This window comes from Fusarium tjaetaba (genome assembly GCF_013396195.1).
Source record: "Fusarium tjaetaba strain NRRL 66243 chromosome Unknown NRRL66243_c0000233, whole genome shotgun sequence".
Classification (NCBI taxonomy): domain Eukaryota; kingdom Fungi; phylum Ascomycota; class Sordariomycetes; order Hypocreales; family Nectriaceae; genus Fusarium; species Fusarium tjaetaba.
The window spans coordinates 31,957-45,282 of NW_023501429.1; the positions used below are offsets into that span (position 1 = coordinate 31,957).

The 13,326-nt window shown below is 51.0% G+C and overlaps 3 protein-coding genes across 3 annotated transcripts; 1 reads left to right on the plus strand and 2 right to left on the minus strand.

The window, feature by feature from the left end:
• Positions 1-1,539: 1,539 nt before the first annotated feature.
• On the plus strand, positions 1,540-5,808 carry FTJAE_10105 (MGA2; the record flags this gene model as incomplete). The annotated part of the gene is made up of 3 exons (XM_037342914.1): positions 1,540-2,157; positions 2,215-5,583; positions 5,638-5,808. The coding sequence occupies 3 exons, from the start codon at positions 1,540-1,542 to the stop codon at positions 5,806-5,808; spliced, it is 4,158 nt and encodes a 1,385-aa protein (XP_037202823.1).
• Positions 5,809-6,988: 1,180 nt separating this feature from the next.
• On the minus strand, positions 6,989-8,422 carry FTJAE_10106 (uncharacterized protein; the record flags this gene model as incomplete). The annotated part of the gene is made up of 1 exon (XM_037342915.1): positions 6,989-8,422. One exon carries the CDS (start codon positions 8,420-8,422, stop codon positions 6,989-6,991), a length of 1,434 nt encoding a protein of 477 aa, XP_037202824.1.
• A 1,392-nt stretch (positions 8,423-9,814) lies between these two features.
• On the minus strand, positions 9,815-11,504 carry FTJAE_10107 (sexual development activator; the record flags this gene model as incomplete). Its single annotated transcript, XM_037342916.1, has 2 exons — positions 9,815-11,259; positions 11,354-11,504. The coding sequence occupies 2 exons, from the start codon at positions 11,502-11,504 to the stop codon at positions 9,815-9,817; spliced, it is 1,596 nt and encodes a 531-aa protein (XP_037202825.1).
• Between the last annotated feature and the right edge of the window lie 1,822 nt (positions 11,505-13,326).

Genomic DNA, 13,326 nt, shown 5'->3' on the forward strand with positions numbered 1-13,326 from the left:
TGATAGCGTCGTCCATCATCATTCCCCGCTTCCCGTTAATAAGTCAATCTTGGGAGTGTTCTTGAGCGTGTATCAATCAGCCCAGTATCCGTACCTCGTTCCAAATAGGTACCCAATTTCATATCGTCATTGTTTACTGTGTCTTCCTGTCAATCAGTGTCGGTGTCTGCTGCCACCGGAGATCTGCTCGTCAAGCCTGGGTCTACCTACGGAGCAGCTTGGTATCGTACTGTGCGATTGTGCCACAGTCTTCAATTGCCAGGGAGATCTAGCGGAAGACCGGCCAAGTAGCCCCGATAAGTGCGAGACCGGCGCCGATACTGTACGGATCGCATAAACGACCGGCAGAATACACGTGTGAAAAAGTCCTCAACCGCACTGTTTTGCGCCGACAACGGGACCCACTCGGCCCTGTAGGTACATCTCGGATCAGATACCAGCCCCCGCCACTGGCAATGAACTTGCAGACCTACTCGCCAAGTGAGTGAGTCCACACCACTACCTACCACCATCTGCCTGCAAGGTCAGTCCCAGTCTCCACGTTTTCACACACAATCTGTCCAAAGTGTGGAAGAGGGACTCGCTGGGTAAACAACCGACCCCGAGAGGCCCAGCTAAGGTACATGCGGAATATGAGCAATTCGTCGCCCACGAAGCTACGACAATAGCACAGTCCAAAGTCATCTCAACCAGCAAATACCTGCACTGTCGCTTATTCTGTCTCTGTTATTCATCTCCACTACCTTAGGTACCTACACCAGCTAGTAACAGCCTCTACTGCTAGCCCAGGCCAGACAGACCATCTGGAGACTCGGCGCATCAATCAAGTCAATCAATCAATCCCGTCCAACTCTTTGCCTTCTACCTACCTACCTATTCTATTTCTCCTCATCCTCTCTTATCACCATCATCATCCCTTCCTTATCCCCCTCTCTCTTTTCCTCTTCACTCGCCACACGCACACGCACATAACGCAGTACCTACACACCTTTTAGCTGCGAACACGCACCTGGACCAGGGGTATCTGACAGCACAGGACCCTGACCGTCTCGCTCGTCCCGTCTCGTTTTTCCATTGACCGACCTGCCTGGCCTGCTTGACCTGCTGGCGCCTACCGACTGTGCCCGCTGTGTTCGCGTGCGTCTACTCCGTACCATCCAATACCAACCCAAATCAATCCAATCCAACCCAAACCCAAACCACTAGGGGCACTCGCCCATCCATCCATATTACGATCCTGCCCCAACAATCACGGATTGCCGATTTCTCTGTTTATCGATTCGACGCCCAAACTCGTCAGCAACACACTCTGTTCCCGAACAGAACAACATCGCATTTTCGCCTACGACCAACATCGACATTTTTACTCGAGCCCGCAATTGATTTTACGTGTGTTGATGCCTTGAACGCTTTTTCGCCGACTCCCCCGCGTGACGCCAACAGTAATCTGCGACGCCAAAATCAATTGAACCTACCGATCACCACTTTTCCCGTTGTCCACCGGCGCCTACGGGTCGTTCCAGCCTCTCTTCGCTGGTCATGACGCCCGCTCCCACCGGCCCAGGTAGCCCTCTGATCGCAGGAGCTGCTATGTCGGGCGGCGATTTCAACGATTTTTCCGATGAAGAGCTTGGCGCTTCAAACCTCTTCGACTTTTCTAATAGCCCAGATACCCTCCAGTCATTTGAGTCGCTAGGAGGAAACGACGCGAAAACGTTTCTCACACCCCAAGAACTAACAGGGGCACCTCTTCCTGATTCTCCGAACGGTTCCTACCAAGACTCATCATCTGAAACGGCCTCCTCTAAACGCACTGCAACCCCAACCTCCAAGCCCACCATGCACCCCGCTGAAGCGATGTTGGAGGAAGACGAAATGAAGGTGGAATGGGGAAACAGCTTTTTCAACGACGATGACCACTTTGTTTTTGGTCAAAACCACGACGATGCTTCAATGGAAATGTACCCTTTTGGCGAACCTGGAGAATCCATCCTCGAGCACCCCTACGATATGGACACCGCTTCTAGTAGCCCGGAAGGCTTAAATACAGAACAACCAGCTCTCACATCTCAGATGCCCACAGTCAGCACAAAAGCCACTATCAAAGATGCAACACCTAAGAGGAAGAAAACACAGGGTCACCAGAAAGCCTCTTCAGTATGTTCATCGCACAATTTTTTCAACCAGACGAGCCCTTTGTTAACGAACTTGAAGCAATACTCGGTGTCTTCAGCAATGAATGGATTAAAAACATCAGCATCCCGAGAAGTTTCGCCAATGTCCAATATGGTGCTCAGCCACGGCAGTTCTCCAGCGCCTCTCTTCAATTCTCCCTCGCCCAACAATCAGATAGATTTCTCCAGAGTTGTGAATGGAGGAGTGGGAGCACAGCATGTGTGGCCAAACAAAATCGACGTGGCAGCGCAACCTGTGCCCGACGGCTTGCCTATGCATTTTAGCGGTCAGATGAACCAGCCTATGCCTATGCCGCAGCAGATGCCAATGCCCACACAGTTCAACTTCAATGGACGATGCCAACTAAAAATCATGCCTACGCCTCTCAAGTCGAGGGTCGAGACCCAGATCCCTATCAAAATGACCCTGTGGCCATTGCCGCCTGGGGTCACCAAATTGCATCTGCCACCCCACACCATCTCAAAGCCTAAGCTGTTGTCGAAGCCAACGCCTGAGAAGTCTCCGGATATGCTCGAGCTGCATGTCTCATTAGTTTGCACGAGTGCCATGGATGAGCCTGGCGTCAAAGAAGCCGCTCTCAAACGGGCGGCATCACACCCTCAAGGCTATCTTCCGCCTCAGCCAGACAACAGCGGTTCTCAACCAAAAGGCGGTGATGTACGTATTTGCCAAGGATGCATAACGAGAGAGCGAAAGCGCGCGGCTCGGAAAAAGGTCAAGAAGCCAGAGGAAGAGAAGGTCTGGCTGCAAGACGAAGAGCGCCGTGTCATTGTCTTCAACACACAAGAAGTCAAGGACTGGCAACCTCCTAGCGGCGTCATGGAGTCAACTGTTCCCGAGGGTACCATGCAGGTCGATGCTGCGATGCGCATTGCTTGCTATTGTCGGCACCATGGAGAAAAGATGGGATTCAATGTTATCTTCACCATTAAAGATTTTCAAGACAGAGTTGTCGCTCAGGCCATGTCTAACCCAATTATGATCACTGACGACCACAAGACTCACCCGATTGCTCAGGTCACGGCACAGCAGCCAGCTATTCCGGAGCCTCCTATGCCATCCGCACCCCAAGCAAGTATTGAGAACAACGTTCTTCTACCACCTACTGCCAATGGACCCTTCCGCATGTCGCCATCTAGCGGCGATTTGTCGAATATGCATCGAAGCAGTCAGGCCTCATACCAATCTAAAGCCTCGTCTACTGGTAATCTCGGCAGGACACTCTCACGCCCGGCTTCGCCAACCCTTGGTGGCCCGATGGCAAAGAAGAGAAAGTCGAGCGCTTCGCGAGTTCCCAATGGACTTACCATGACCCGCTTGGATACGTCACCTTCTCCGGGCGCGGATGTTAATCAGCTATCTAATGCTACATCTCCTTTTACACCTAACCTCGCTGCCTTTTCTCAAGCCGACCCGATGTTTGGACAGCAAGCAATGGCCTTCACCACAGGTCCTCCTACACCCAGCAACGATATACCAGGATTCTACGCCAATCACCGCTCCGCGAGTATGGATAACATGGCCATGGCGCAGCTTTACTCAGCACCTGCTTCGGGGCACCCAAGCCGTGCACCCAGCCCCAATGGCCTTCGAAACAGTATCGTTGGCAATCCCCAGAACCAATTTGCCCAGGCACTTGCCAGCACCTTCAGCGTGCCTACAGGCATGACTCCACTGCGAGCACCTCCAGTCATTCACAAGATCATCCCCAATGAGGGTCCTACAGTGGGAGGTATCGAAGTGACAGTCTTGGGTGCTGCCTTTTTCCAGGGGCTCGAAATCTGGTTCGGCAACCACAAGGCCACGACTACTACGTTCTGGGGCGAATCGTCAGTTGTCTGTCTACTGCCACCTGCTCCTGGCCCTGGCCCTGTACCTGTCACCTTCAAGAATCAGAACCCCCAGGCCGCTCAAGCTTTCTTGAACACAGCAAAACAGCCGCCTACTTTCAATTACTTGGACGATGGCGAGGACAAGCTGATTCGAGCTGCTCTGTCTGTACTGGGGCATAAGATGTCGGGTCAAATGATTGATGCCATGGACGTCGCGAGAAGAATTCTGGATAACGGAAATGGAAGCCACTGGTCTGGCGGTTCTGATGGTGCCCAGGGTGGTTCCTCATCAGGTGGAGCCATGTTCAGCCATGCCCCTTATGCTCATCTTGAATCTCAGCTCCTGAAGTGCCTGGACCTCATTGACCTCGATGACAGCATGCACAGAACCCGCCTGGATCTCAAGAGACCCACTGGTCATACTATGCTTCACCTTTCCTGTTCGCTAGGTTATCATCGCTTAGTTGCAGCCTTGCTGGCCAGAGGTGCAAACCCTGATGCTAGAGATAGGGGTGGCTTCACACCTCTTCACATCGCATCGATCCACAACCACCCTGAGATCGTTAGAAGGCTCATGCTTAACGGCGCTGACCCCACCATCAGGAGCGTATCTGGACTTTCCGCCTCCGATATTGCTCAGTCGCGTGCTGTAATCCACGCTATCCGCCGTTCTCAGCGACATGCCCGATCCCGCAGCAGCGGTGGCTCCGGTTCTCTTCACAGCCGTGCCAGCAGTGCCACTTCGCTCCGATCGCTCTGGGAGCCTATGACTAAGATTCACAGTCACGAAGAGCCAATCTCACCTGATTCTAGTGAGGAGAGTCCAGAGTACACATCGGGAGATTTCGAGGATGAGGATCCCGATGAGGATTCCTACCTGAGCATGAGAAGACCCAGTGGCTTCAGGCAAGATCGTGAGCGACCCAATCTTCGCCGCCAGCAGACTAGTGAGATGGAGGAGGAACTCGCACCACCTGCTACAACAATGGCTGCTCTCAAGGAGCAGTTCCAGCAACAGGTCCACCAATTCCAGCAGTTCCAACAGTCGATTGCCATGCAGTTCCAGAATTTCCCACATTTCCCTCAGATGCCTCAAATGCCTGCATTGCCTAACATGCCTGGCTACCAAGCACCCTTCATGCGACGAGTCCAGCAGTTGATGCCAGGTATGGCAGGTCCCCGTGCTGATGGCGAGCAGCCTCAGCGCTGGTGGGATTCGTCTCCCAAGGCAGCTGCTCCAGCACCTCCGGCTTACGAGGAGATATTCCCCCAGGAAAGTCTAGACCAAAAGCATGAGTCAGCTGCCCGAGCTGCTGTGGAAGCTGAGGCTGATCAAAAATGCGCGGCCCTGTTCGACCAGACCACATCTACTGATATCGAGTCGGCTGATATTACTGAAGTCACTGAAGTGGCTGAAATCAAGACCGAAGAGCCAGGAGTCCTGAAGATTGGCCGAAAGAACGCCATTACCAAGGAGCAGCAGGAGCAATTTCGCAGAGCACATGAGGTCAAGATGAAGAGGATTAGCAGTGACCACAATCTGTTCTTCATCTGGGTAAGTCACGTCGAAGTCTTTCTTACATGCATCCCAGAACTAACCAAGATACAGATCCCTCTTCTCCTTGTAATGATTTGCGGCATGCTATACAGCTACTTCCCTTGGCTCTTCACCTTTGCCTGGGCTTTTGTTCGCTCGCTATATCAGAACGGGCTCACCAAGACACAGCAACTACTTCAACAAAACTTACCAGAGCGGGTTCTTGAAGGTATTGAAGTTTGATGATTTATGATGGTGTTCCTCATCACTTGTTCACAATCCCAAAGCGTATTTATTTCTTCTACGGACTGGGCGTTTATTATTTGTTTTACCACTTATGACCGATACAACCTGCTTCTCCTTTACACTATTGTCATTCGTTCAGGCCTGCTGGGTCCTAGCGTACACAGAAATATTATATCTTCCAGGGCTACTACACAATGTCCAGAACGGCCGGCGTGGGATGGAATTGGACGGAACAATTAAATCAGAAACACGAAGCGCATAGCGGGTCGACGCGAACAGAGCCCTTTCTTGAGCAATTTTTCTTGAGATGAACTTGGACGGGCAATAGAGGTGACTTTTGAAATCGGGGTTTATCAACTGTTTTAACACACAACTATGGGAGGTCTCCTGGGCAGATGGGTGATTAGGGAATATGAGATGTTGATGTTTTCTGGTTATGGATCTCTGGTGAATGAAGTGGGTGAAGATTTTGGTGGAATGTAAGGAGACTGTATATGTATGTATATAGGTATAATCGAAAAGGCACAAATGAACTGGCTTAATTGATTGATATCTCTTGGTCGTCTGTCAGATTTCATCGTGTGTTTCAACATTGCCGGCCACAGACACTTTTTTAATCCCAATAAACATGCAAACCCATATTCAAGTGGAGAGCTCTTGTGATATTGCCCGTGTATTTCATCTTCACTTGAGCTAGTTCGATAAATCACACATACAGCATCGTGTCATGGCAGAATCGTTAATTAATACATATGACCCCCAACGCCGTTACCCTTCCGTCGGCCTTGACCCCAGGAGCACAGGCTACTATCAGACAAGGACCGTGTTCCACCACTATTCCCATTTTCCCCCAAGATCAAAACCTATACCCCCTTCCCAACCGATATCCCAAGTGCAGGAAGCCTCTATCCAACGGATGAGGAGACATCAGAAAAATCAATCATGTCGCATGTCATCATGGATATCTCCCACGTGAATATACAAAGAGTAATTCGTTCGTAAAAGTCCCAGAAACAAAAACAAGGTCGTGGCCGCGTCAAGAGTCGTTCGATCCGCCGCTGCAGAGCTTCTGAGCTCATGCTTCCATCTCACCACTGCCATTATCCGCTGTCCATAAGTGTCTCGCGTGCTGTTGTATGTTAACAATATAGTGAAAAATCAAGACGCCAACATCAGACTAATAACGAGAGCGAATTGCTGGAGCCGTGTTCTCAGCGTCTTCATCGTAGGCGGCAAACTTTTCAGGAATGTTAGGAACCTTTGGGATGCCCCTGTTAGCATTTGGTACGACACTGAGTCCTTCCGCAGCGCTCTTTCGCGAACGTAGGATTCGCGTATATTGGACCTCTTGCAGTGGCTGTCTAGACTCATCGATGCTCCTTCTAGAAGCAGAAGCAGGTCGGCGGTCGATGTCCAGGGAGCCTCGACCACCGCCTCCAGGAAGACGGCCTAGGACACGGCGAGCGAGTGTGTTATACTCCTTGCTAGCTCCATGAGGCCCCGACACACTACGTCGTGATGAGAGCATGTTGCGGCGAGAAGCGACATTCCGCAGTTTCGGTAGGGTGATATCTCGAGAAGCAGACTTACGTAGCTTCTTCTTTGGGGTTGGAGGGTCACGAGATGCATTCTCCTCTTCATCCTCAGAGTTTGAGTCGGCTGCTGCGCGCTTTGTTCCTCGGGAGGAGGCACTGGCAGGTGATCGAATAGGAGAAGGCGCACGAGAAGCCGAGGGCGTTGCTGCTCGAGATCCTCTGGTCTGTCGAGGCGGCTGCAGATAGTCTCGCGACATACGGCCGGTATAAACAGTTGGGGATGGGGCAGCTCCAATGGGAGTTGGTGGTGGAGCACTGTCAGAGATTGGGGGTGTGAAGAACCCCGATGCAACGAGCTCTTCATAAGTAGCAGCTCCTGGGCCATCGGGACGTAAGTGGTGCTTTTGCAAGTGCTTGATCTTGGTAGGCGACTTGGGTGGTGAAGGTGCATCATAGTTTGGGGCACGGGGAATACCATCTTGAGGCGTGGTGGCTCGAGATAAGGCGTCTCTAAGAGATGTCGCATGAGGCGGGGCAGATAGGTGGTGTGAGGTCTGAACAGAACCGGGAGGTGGTTGTCTAGTAGACTGAATAGCATGAGACGAGAAGAAACCTGAAGCCATCAAATTGTGATAGTTGGCCAATATCTCTTCTCGGCTGGGCATATCCTCCCTTGGAGTCTCTTCAACGGTCTTGAGCTCCGCAGGCCCATCTCTAGAACCATTCTCCCTCTCCCTTTGTCTGCCTCGTTGTTCAGACTGATCTCGCTTACGGCTCCTCGACCTCTTCCTTGCCCCTCTCTCTTCTTCATTATCCCTCTTAAATCCCAGTCTGCCTCGCACCTCATCCCAAACTTGGCCCAGAAGTCTTCCTCGCTTGACCTGCTTGTCGGAGAAGTCGTCGCTCATCGGTCGCGAATTATTGGATTTGATGTTTGTCAGAGCAGGTCGCTCCAGAGCAGCGCGCTCTTCAGGGCCCAGAAAGTGTACTGGGGGCGCAGCAGAAGTCCTATCATTCATAGAGCCTTCCTGAAATCGACTCGCACTGAGTGCGCGTCGACTCTTCGGCCGACCCATTGGTAAGGTTTTGTATGCGTATGGCGTATAAGTTGTGATACAGTCTTAAGCACGATTACGTCGGTATTCTTTCTCAACGATGGGGACGGGTAGAAAAAACGTTGAAGGTTTAGACTAAACTCAACACAACATGACGAGTTTAGAAGATGAGTAAAAAGGTGGCTCAACAAACAAGACGCATCTGTAAGACGTAGAGTTGATCTGGTCTACGAAGCAAGGTAGCTTGGACAGAAAGCGGAGGATTTGTTGACATTGGAGTACACGTGATTTCACCACAGCAACGAGCAAGAAGGAGCGGGGATGCAACGTACCTGCAGCAGTAGCGAGAGCACTGACCTGGAATGGAAGGAGGTACAAGGGTACTTTAATCGTCGGGAAGCCAAAAGTGGAAATACAGCTCCAGGTGAATTACCGAAACGGAGAATTAATTTCCTTTGTTTTAGACGAACAAGGGATCGAGTCACTCGAATCGTCGATTTCAGCTTTGGAAACGTGATCTTGGAACATATATCGACTTGTGACTTGGCATATTTCCACCGTTGAGCTAGAACAACTATACTCACATCTTATTCCTGCCAAGTTGCCTATCCATTCCATCAGTCCTGGCCTCGATTGTCCAAATCGAATTCAAATTCCAGAAGGGTAAGTCTGTGGAGCATGCACAAGTTATGTCGATCTGACTATACAAGCTAGACATGGATATCTGGTCGAGAATTCACTTTCTCGTCTTCTGCACCGACAGATTGGTAAGTATGCTTCACATGACACTGGACCAAATATGGCATGAATCAATGAATGATATGATTGTCTGTGATAACGCCTGTTGAATATCGAAACCTTTCCCAAAACCTCCCCTACTCAGGACTTGCATGGATAAAATCTATCGTCGTGTGCTACCAGCCCCATCCATGAAGTCTTCGTTTCGAGTTTACCCCGGTATCCCGGTATTGTTGCTCAAGTCAAGTCACACTGTCCTAGACAAACGTCGCAGATTGTGAAGTGAGATAGAATACCGAGGAAGTAAAAGATATGAGCGGAAGCAAAAGCCTTAGTAGCAGCACCAGTGGTCAAAGTAGGTAAGGTAGATCAATGTAAATAAAGATAAAGAAAAATAGCTGTCGTAGTGGGTGATCGTCTGTGATCGTAGAAAACAAAACCAGTCGTATCCAAATGTGAATGGTTCTGCTGAAGGAAATCTTTGCTGGATGAAATAATCCGGGTCCAATAAGTCTGCCATACCCAAGACCTCAAAATCCACATAATTGCGCCCAAACTCCTCAACATTGCGGTTTCATGCGTCTTCCGTCATTCCAAAATCGCCTAATTGATAGAAATACACAGCACTAGAACGCCAGAATCGATACTTTTCCAGTGAGGTTTAAGATGTAGGTTCTACTCGTCATAATACCGGTTGAACTGGACAGAGCTGATTTGACCATCGGCTCGAGAGTACCAGCCTTGGTCATGATCGGGGCTATAACCACGGTGAGATCGACCGTAGTGAGGATCCACTTGTCGCTGACCATTGTGAAGTGGACGGGTGCTCTGGGCAAAGACGCTCTCGTGCTTGCGCTTGCCACCAACATTAATAGGAGGTAGTTCAGGAGCAGGGCCAGTCTGTGCCTCAATAGGAGGTAGGGGCGAAACAGGAGAGACGAGCTGGTCTATCTTGAGAGCCGGGAGGGAAGTCTGGCTGTGCATAGGTCGAGGACGAGGTGCAGCAACAGGCGTGGGCGGGTATGACGGCCGCGAGTCTCGGCGGTGGTGGCCTTCGGTGGAGTAGACTGAAGGGGAAGGGGGAACGTATGTGCTGGTAGATTGTCTGCGGTCATACAATTCGTGCTTCATAGATGGAGCTGGTGAAGGGCACGAAGGAGGAATGTTACGGTTCACATAGCCGTAAGGCGCATCCGTCTTGGAGTATGGAGACTGAGCAGTAGGAGCATAAGAAGCACTGGGCGGACCGGGCGTTATTTGCAGGCCAGGTTGGTGAGCATATTGTCGTGGTGTTGGGTATTGAGTAGCAGAAGAATCTCCGAAGTCGAGATGACGCGATGCAGATGGTGCAGGCTCATAAGAGGGAGGTGGTGGCGGCGGCGGCGGATAAGCATCAACCATCGACGGTCGGCGAGAAGCGTCGGTATAAGGAGTTCGCTGTTCGCTTGAGTTGCTGTGAGATCGGTTTCGGATACTATGGGGGTCTTCTGATGCTGGAGTGATAGTCCTTCTGCGACCAAAGTCTTCCTCCCGACGTTCGAACCCGTTTCCACCACTGTTGCTGTTGCCAGCACCAGGCTTGCTTTCCCTCTTCCTCATTCGAACATCTCGTCGAATTCGAACTCGGCAGCCCTGGTCGGCAACAGTCTTGCTGAGTTGAGTACTCTCCATCAGCCCAGGAAACTTCTTAGCGCTATAGACACTGAAAGGGTCGGTCTTGATTTCCATTCTGTAGTCGACTCCGGGTGGAAGATCGCCATCGGCAGGTTCCAAATCAAAGTCTCTTTCCTCCTTGGTGGTCTCAAACAAACTGAAGGTCAGTATGTAAAGGCCCTCGTGGCGAACAGAAAGATCGGGAAAGATGAAATAACCAGCTTCGGTGGGACGGTCGAGATAGGCCATGCCAGAAGCAGGAACACCAGTCAAAATGGGTGGGTTACCAGCAGCTGGAGTATTAACTCGACCGCGCGCAAGTGGACGGGCATGCTCGAGACTGGCATAGAGAAAGAAATTGGCGTTATAGTCAAAAGTGATGTCCTTGCCCTCTTCCACACTTGGTCCCTCGATAATCCGAAGCTCGACAACCGGGGGAGGATCAACAGGTCGGCGGTCACTGTTGGCTATGAATGGTCAGCACGGCAAGTAAGTAGTAAGAATGAGAGACAAGACACCAGTGTGCAGTCAAGACCCCCATTCCCATGGCAGTCAGCTTACCTTTTGAACCAGAACCGCAGGCTCGGGCACGCTCAGGTTGCTGCAGAACAGTCAGCTGATACCAGAGGCTGCGGTTCCCTCTTGTAACTCTGTGAATCCTGTTGACAACATCGCGCTTTGGCTCGGCAGGAATCGAGGATGGTGTAGCCATATTGAATATTAATGAAGCGCGTGAGAACGCGCTGACGAAGAGAACGATTGAGAATTGAAGTAAAGTTAAGCCAAGCCTGTCAATCAGATGTTGTTAGTTTGAGACCCAAATTGACGGTTGACAGTTAGTTGATCACACGGGCCGAGCGGTCATGCAAGCGAACAGAACCACTCGATTGGTATTCAACAAGTTAATTGTTCAAACGGTTGAAAGAGGGTTTTGCACGTTGGAGGTGATGAATGGTTGGTTGGCTTCTGGCAGGGAACTCACCCTCAATGTGAGACGCCCGTTAATTAGAAATATCGGGTCGGGCAGAGTAGAGTTCAGTATGGAAATTGCGTAAGTGTATTGAAGTTTGTCAATTCATTCACGGGCGGAGGGCAATGACCGTGATTGAAGACGGTAGATGTAGTCGAGTTGAAGAGAAAGAGAGCGAGGCCTCAAAGCGACATACGAGAATTAGACCAGAGGAAGGAAGAGGACGGGAGGAGGAGTAAGGTGAGGTAGATAGGTACTCCGGACAAGTGTAGGTATGAACGAGTAGGGGGAGTGAACAAGAAGAAGAAGGGGAAGCGAGGAAGCGAGAGGCCAGGGGCAGAGGCCGTTGAAGAGGCAGACCCAGGACCGTAGACAAAGTGCCTTAGCGTATGGATAGCGTATGTCGCTAAGAGACACTAGCGAACAAGCCTGTGCAGGGGACTTTAAACTGGGAGGATGCAATGGAGGCAAGGCCCATTCCCAGCCAACAGAGAACGTCCAAAGTTGGCTGAGTGGAGCTAGAGATACAAGTTGAACAGGCCAGAAAAGCAGCAAGCAGGCGAGGTTGGGTACGTAGATACTGAACAAGCACTATTCCCGTCGGTCCAGTGCAGTCAGTGCATGCAGATTTGGACGAGAGAATGGATGGATTGGTACATAGATTGGATGCAAGCGAGTACAGTGCGTGATCTAATGGATGCTAAAAGCCCGCGGCACCGCGGGTAAATACGTCGTTCGCTGGTGGAGGTAAAACTAGATCCATCACTAGAGGCAGACAGGACCAGAAAATGGCGGAATTGTTTCTAAATAGGGCAGGGTGATAGTTAAGGTTAGACTAAGCACTCGGGCACTTGACAGAACGCGAGAGAGCGAAAAGATGATGATGATAGGAGATCCATTCGAGGTGTGTGTGTGTGTGTGTGTGTATGTGTGTGTGATGTCTGATGGAAGGCTAGGAAGGGTCCCTTGAACCTCCGTGGACACAGACAAGAACAGGGATAATAATGAATGAATTGAACAACGAGGACGGTGGCTTAATTCCTAGGCCCAGGAGCCTGGCTCAGGTGGCTACAGCTGACTCGAACCGCCCACGGACGCTCTCAAAACGCCCTGTAGGCCACTGAGACTGGCCAAGAGGAACAGGCTGATCGCCTGGGATCTTTGGTCTCGGGGTCCCATTGTTGGGGGGTGTTCGTCCATGGCCAAGGAGACGGGACTTGGGATCGGCCCAATGGGAAGCTGTTGTTGGTTGAATGCAACCTTGGAGGGGAAAAGACAAGACGGGAGGCTTGGATGGAAGACCCAGGTTCCGAGATCCAGTCAAAAATTAACTTCAACATTCACGATTTGACTGTTATTTTTTATTCTTCTGGAATTCTCAGCCTGCCACTGGTGATCGCATGTGTGACGGATTCGTTAGAGTTCAAGGGCGCCAAGGCTCGTGGCGTTGTAGACTTTAGTACGGGCTCCCGAGGACCTTAATTCTGGGTAGATTCAGCTGAGACGATCAATCTCATCAGTGGCGTCTGCACAGTGCCAGCCTTGGATTTCCTGGCAGGCACAG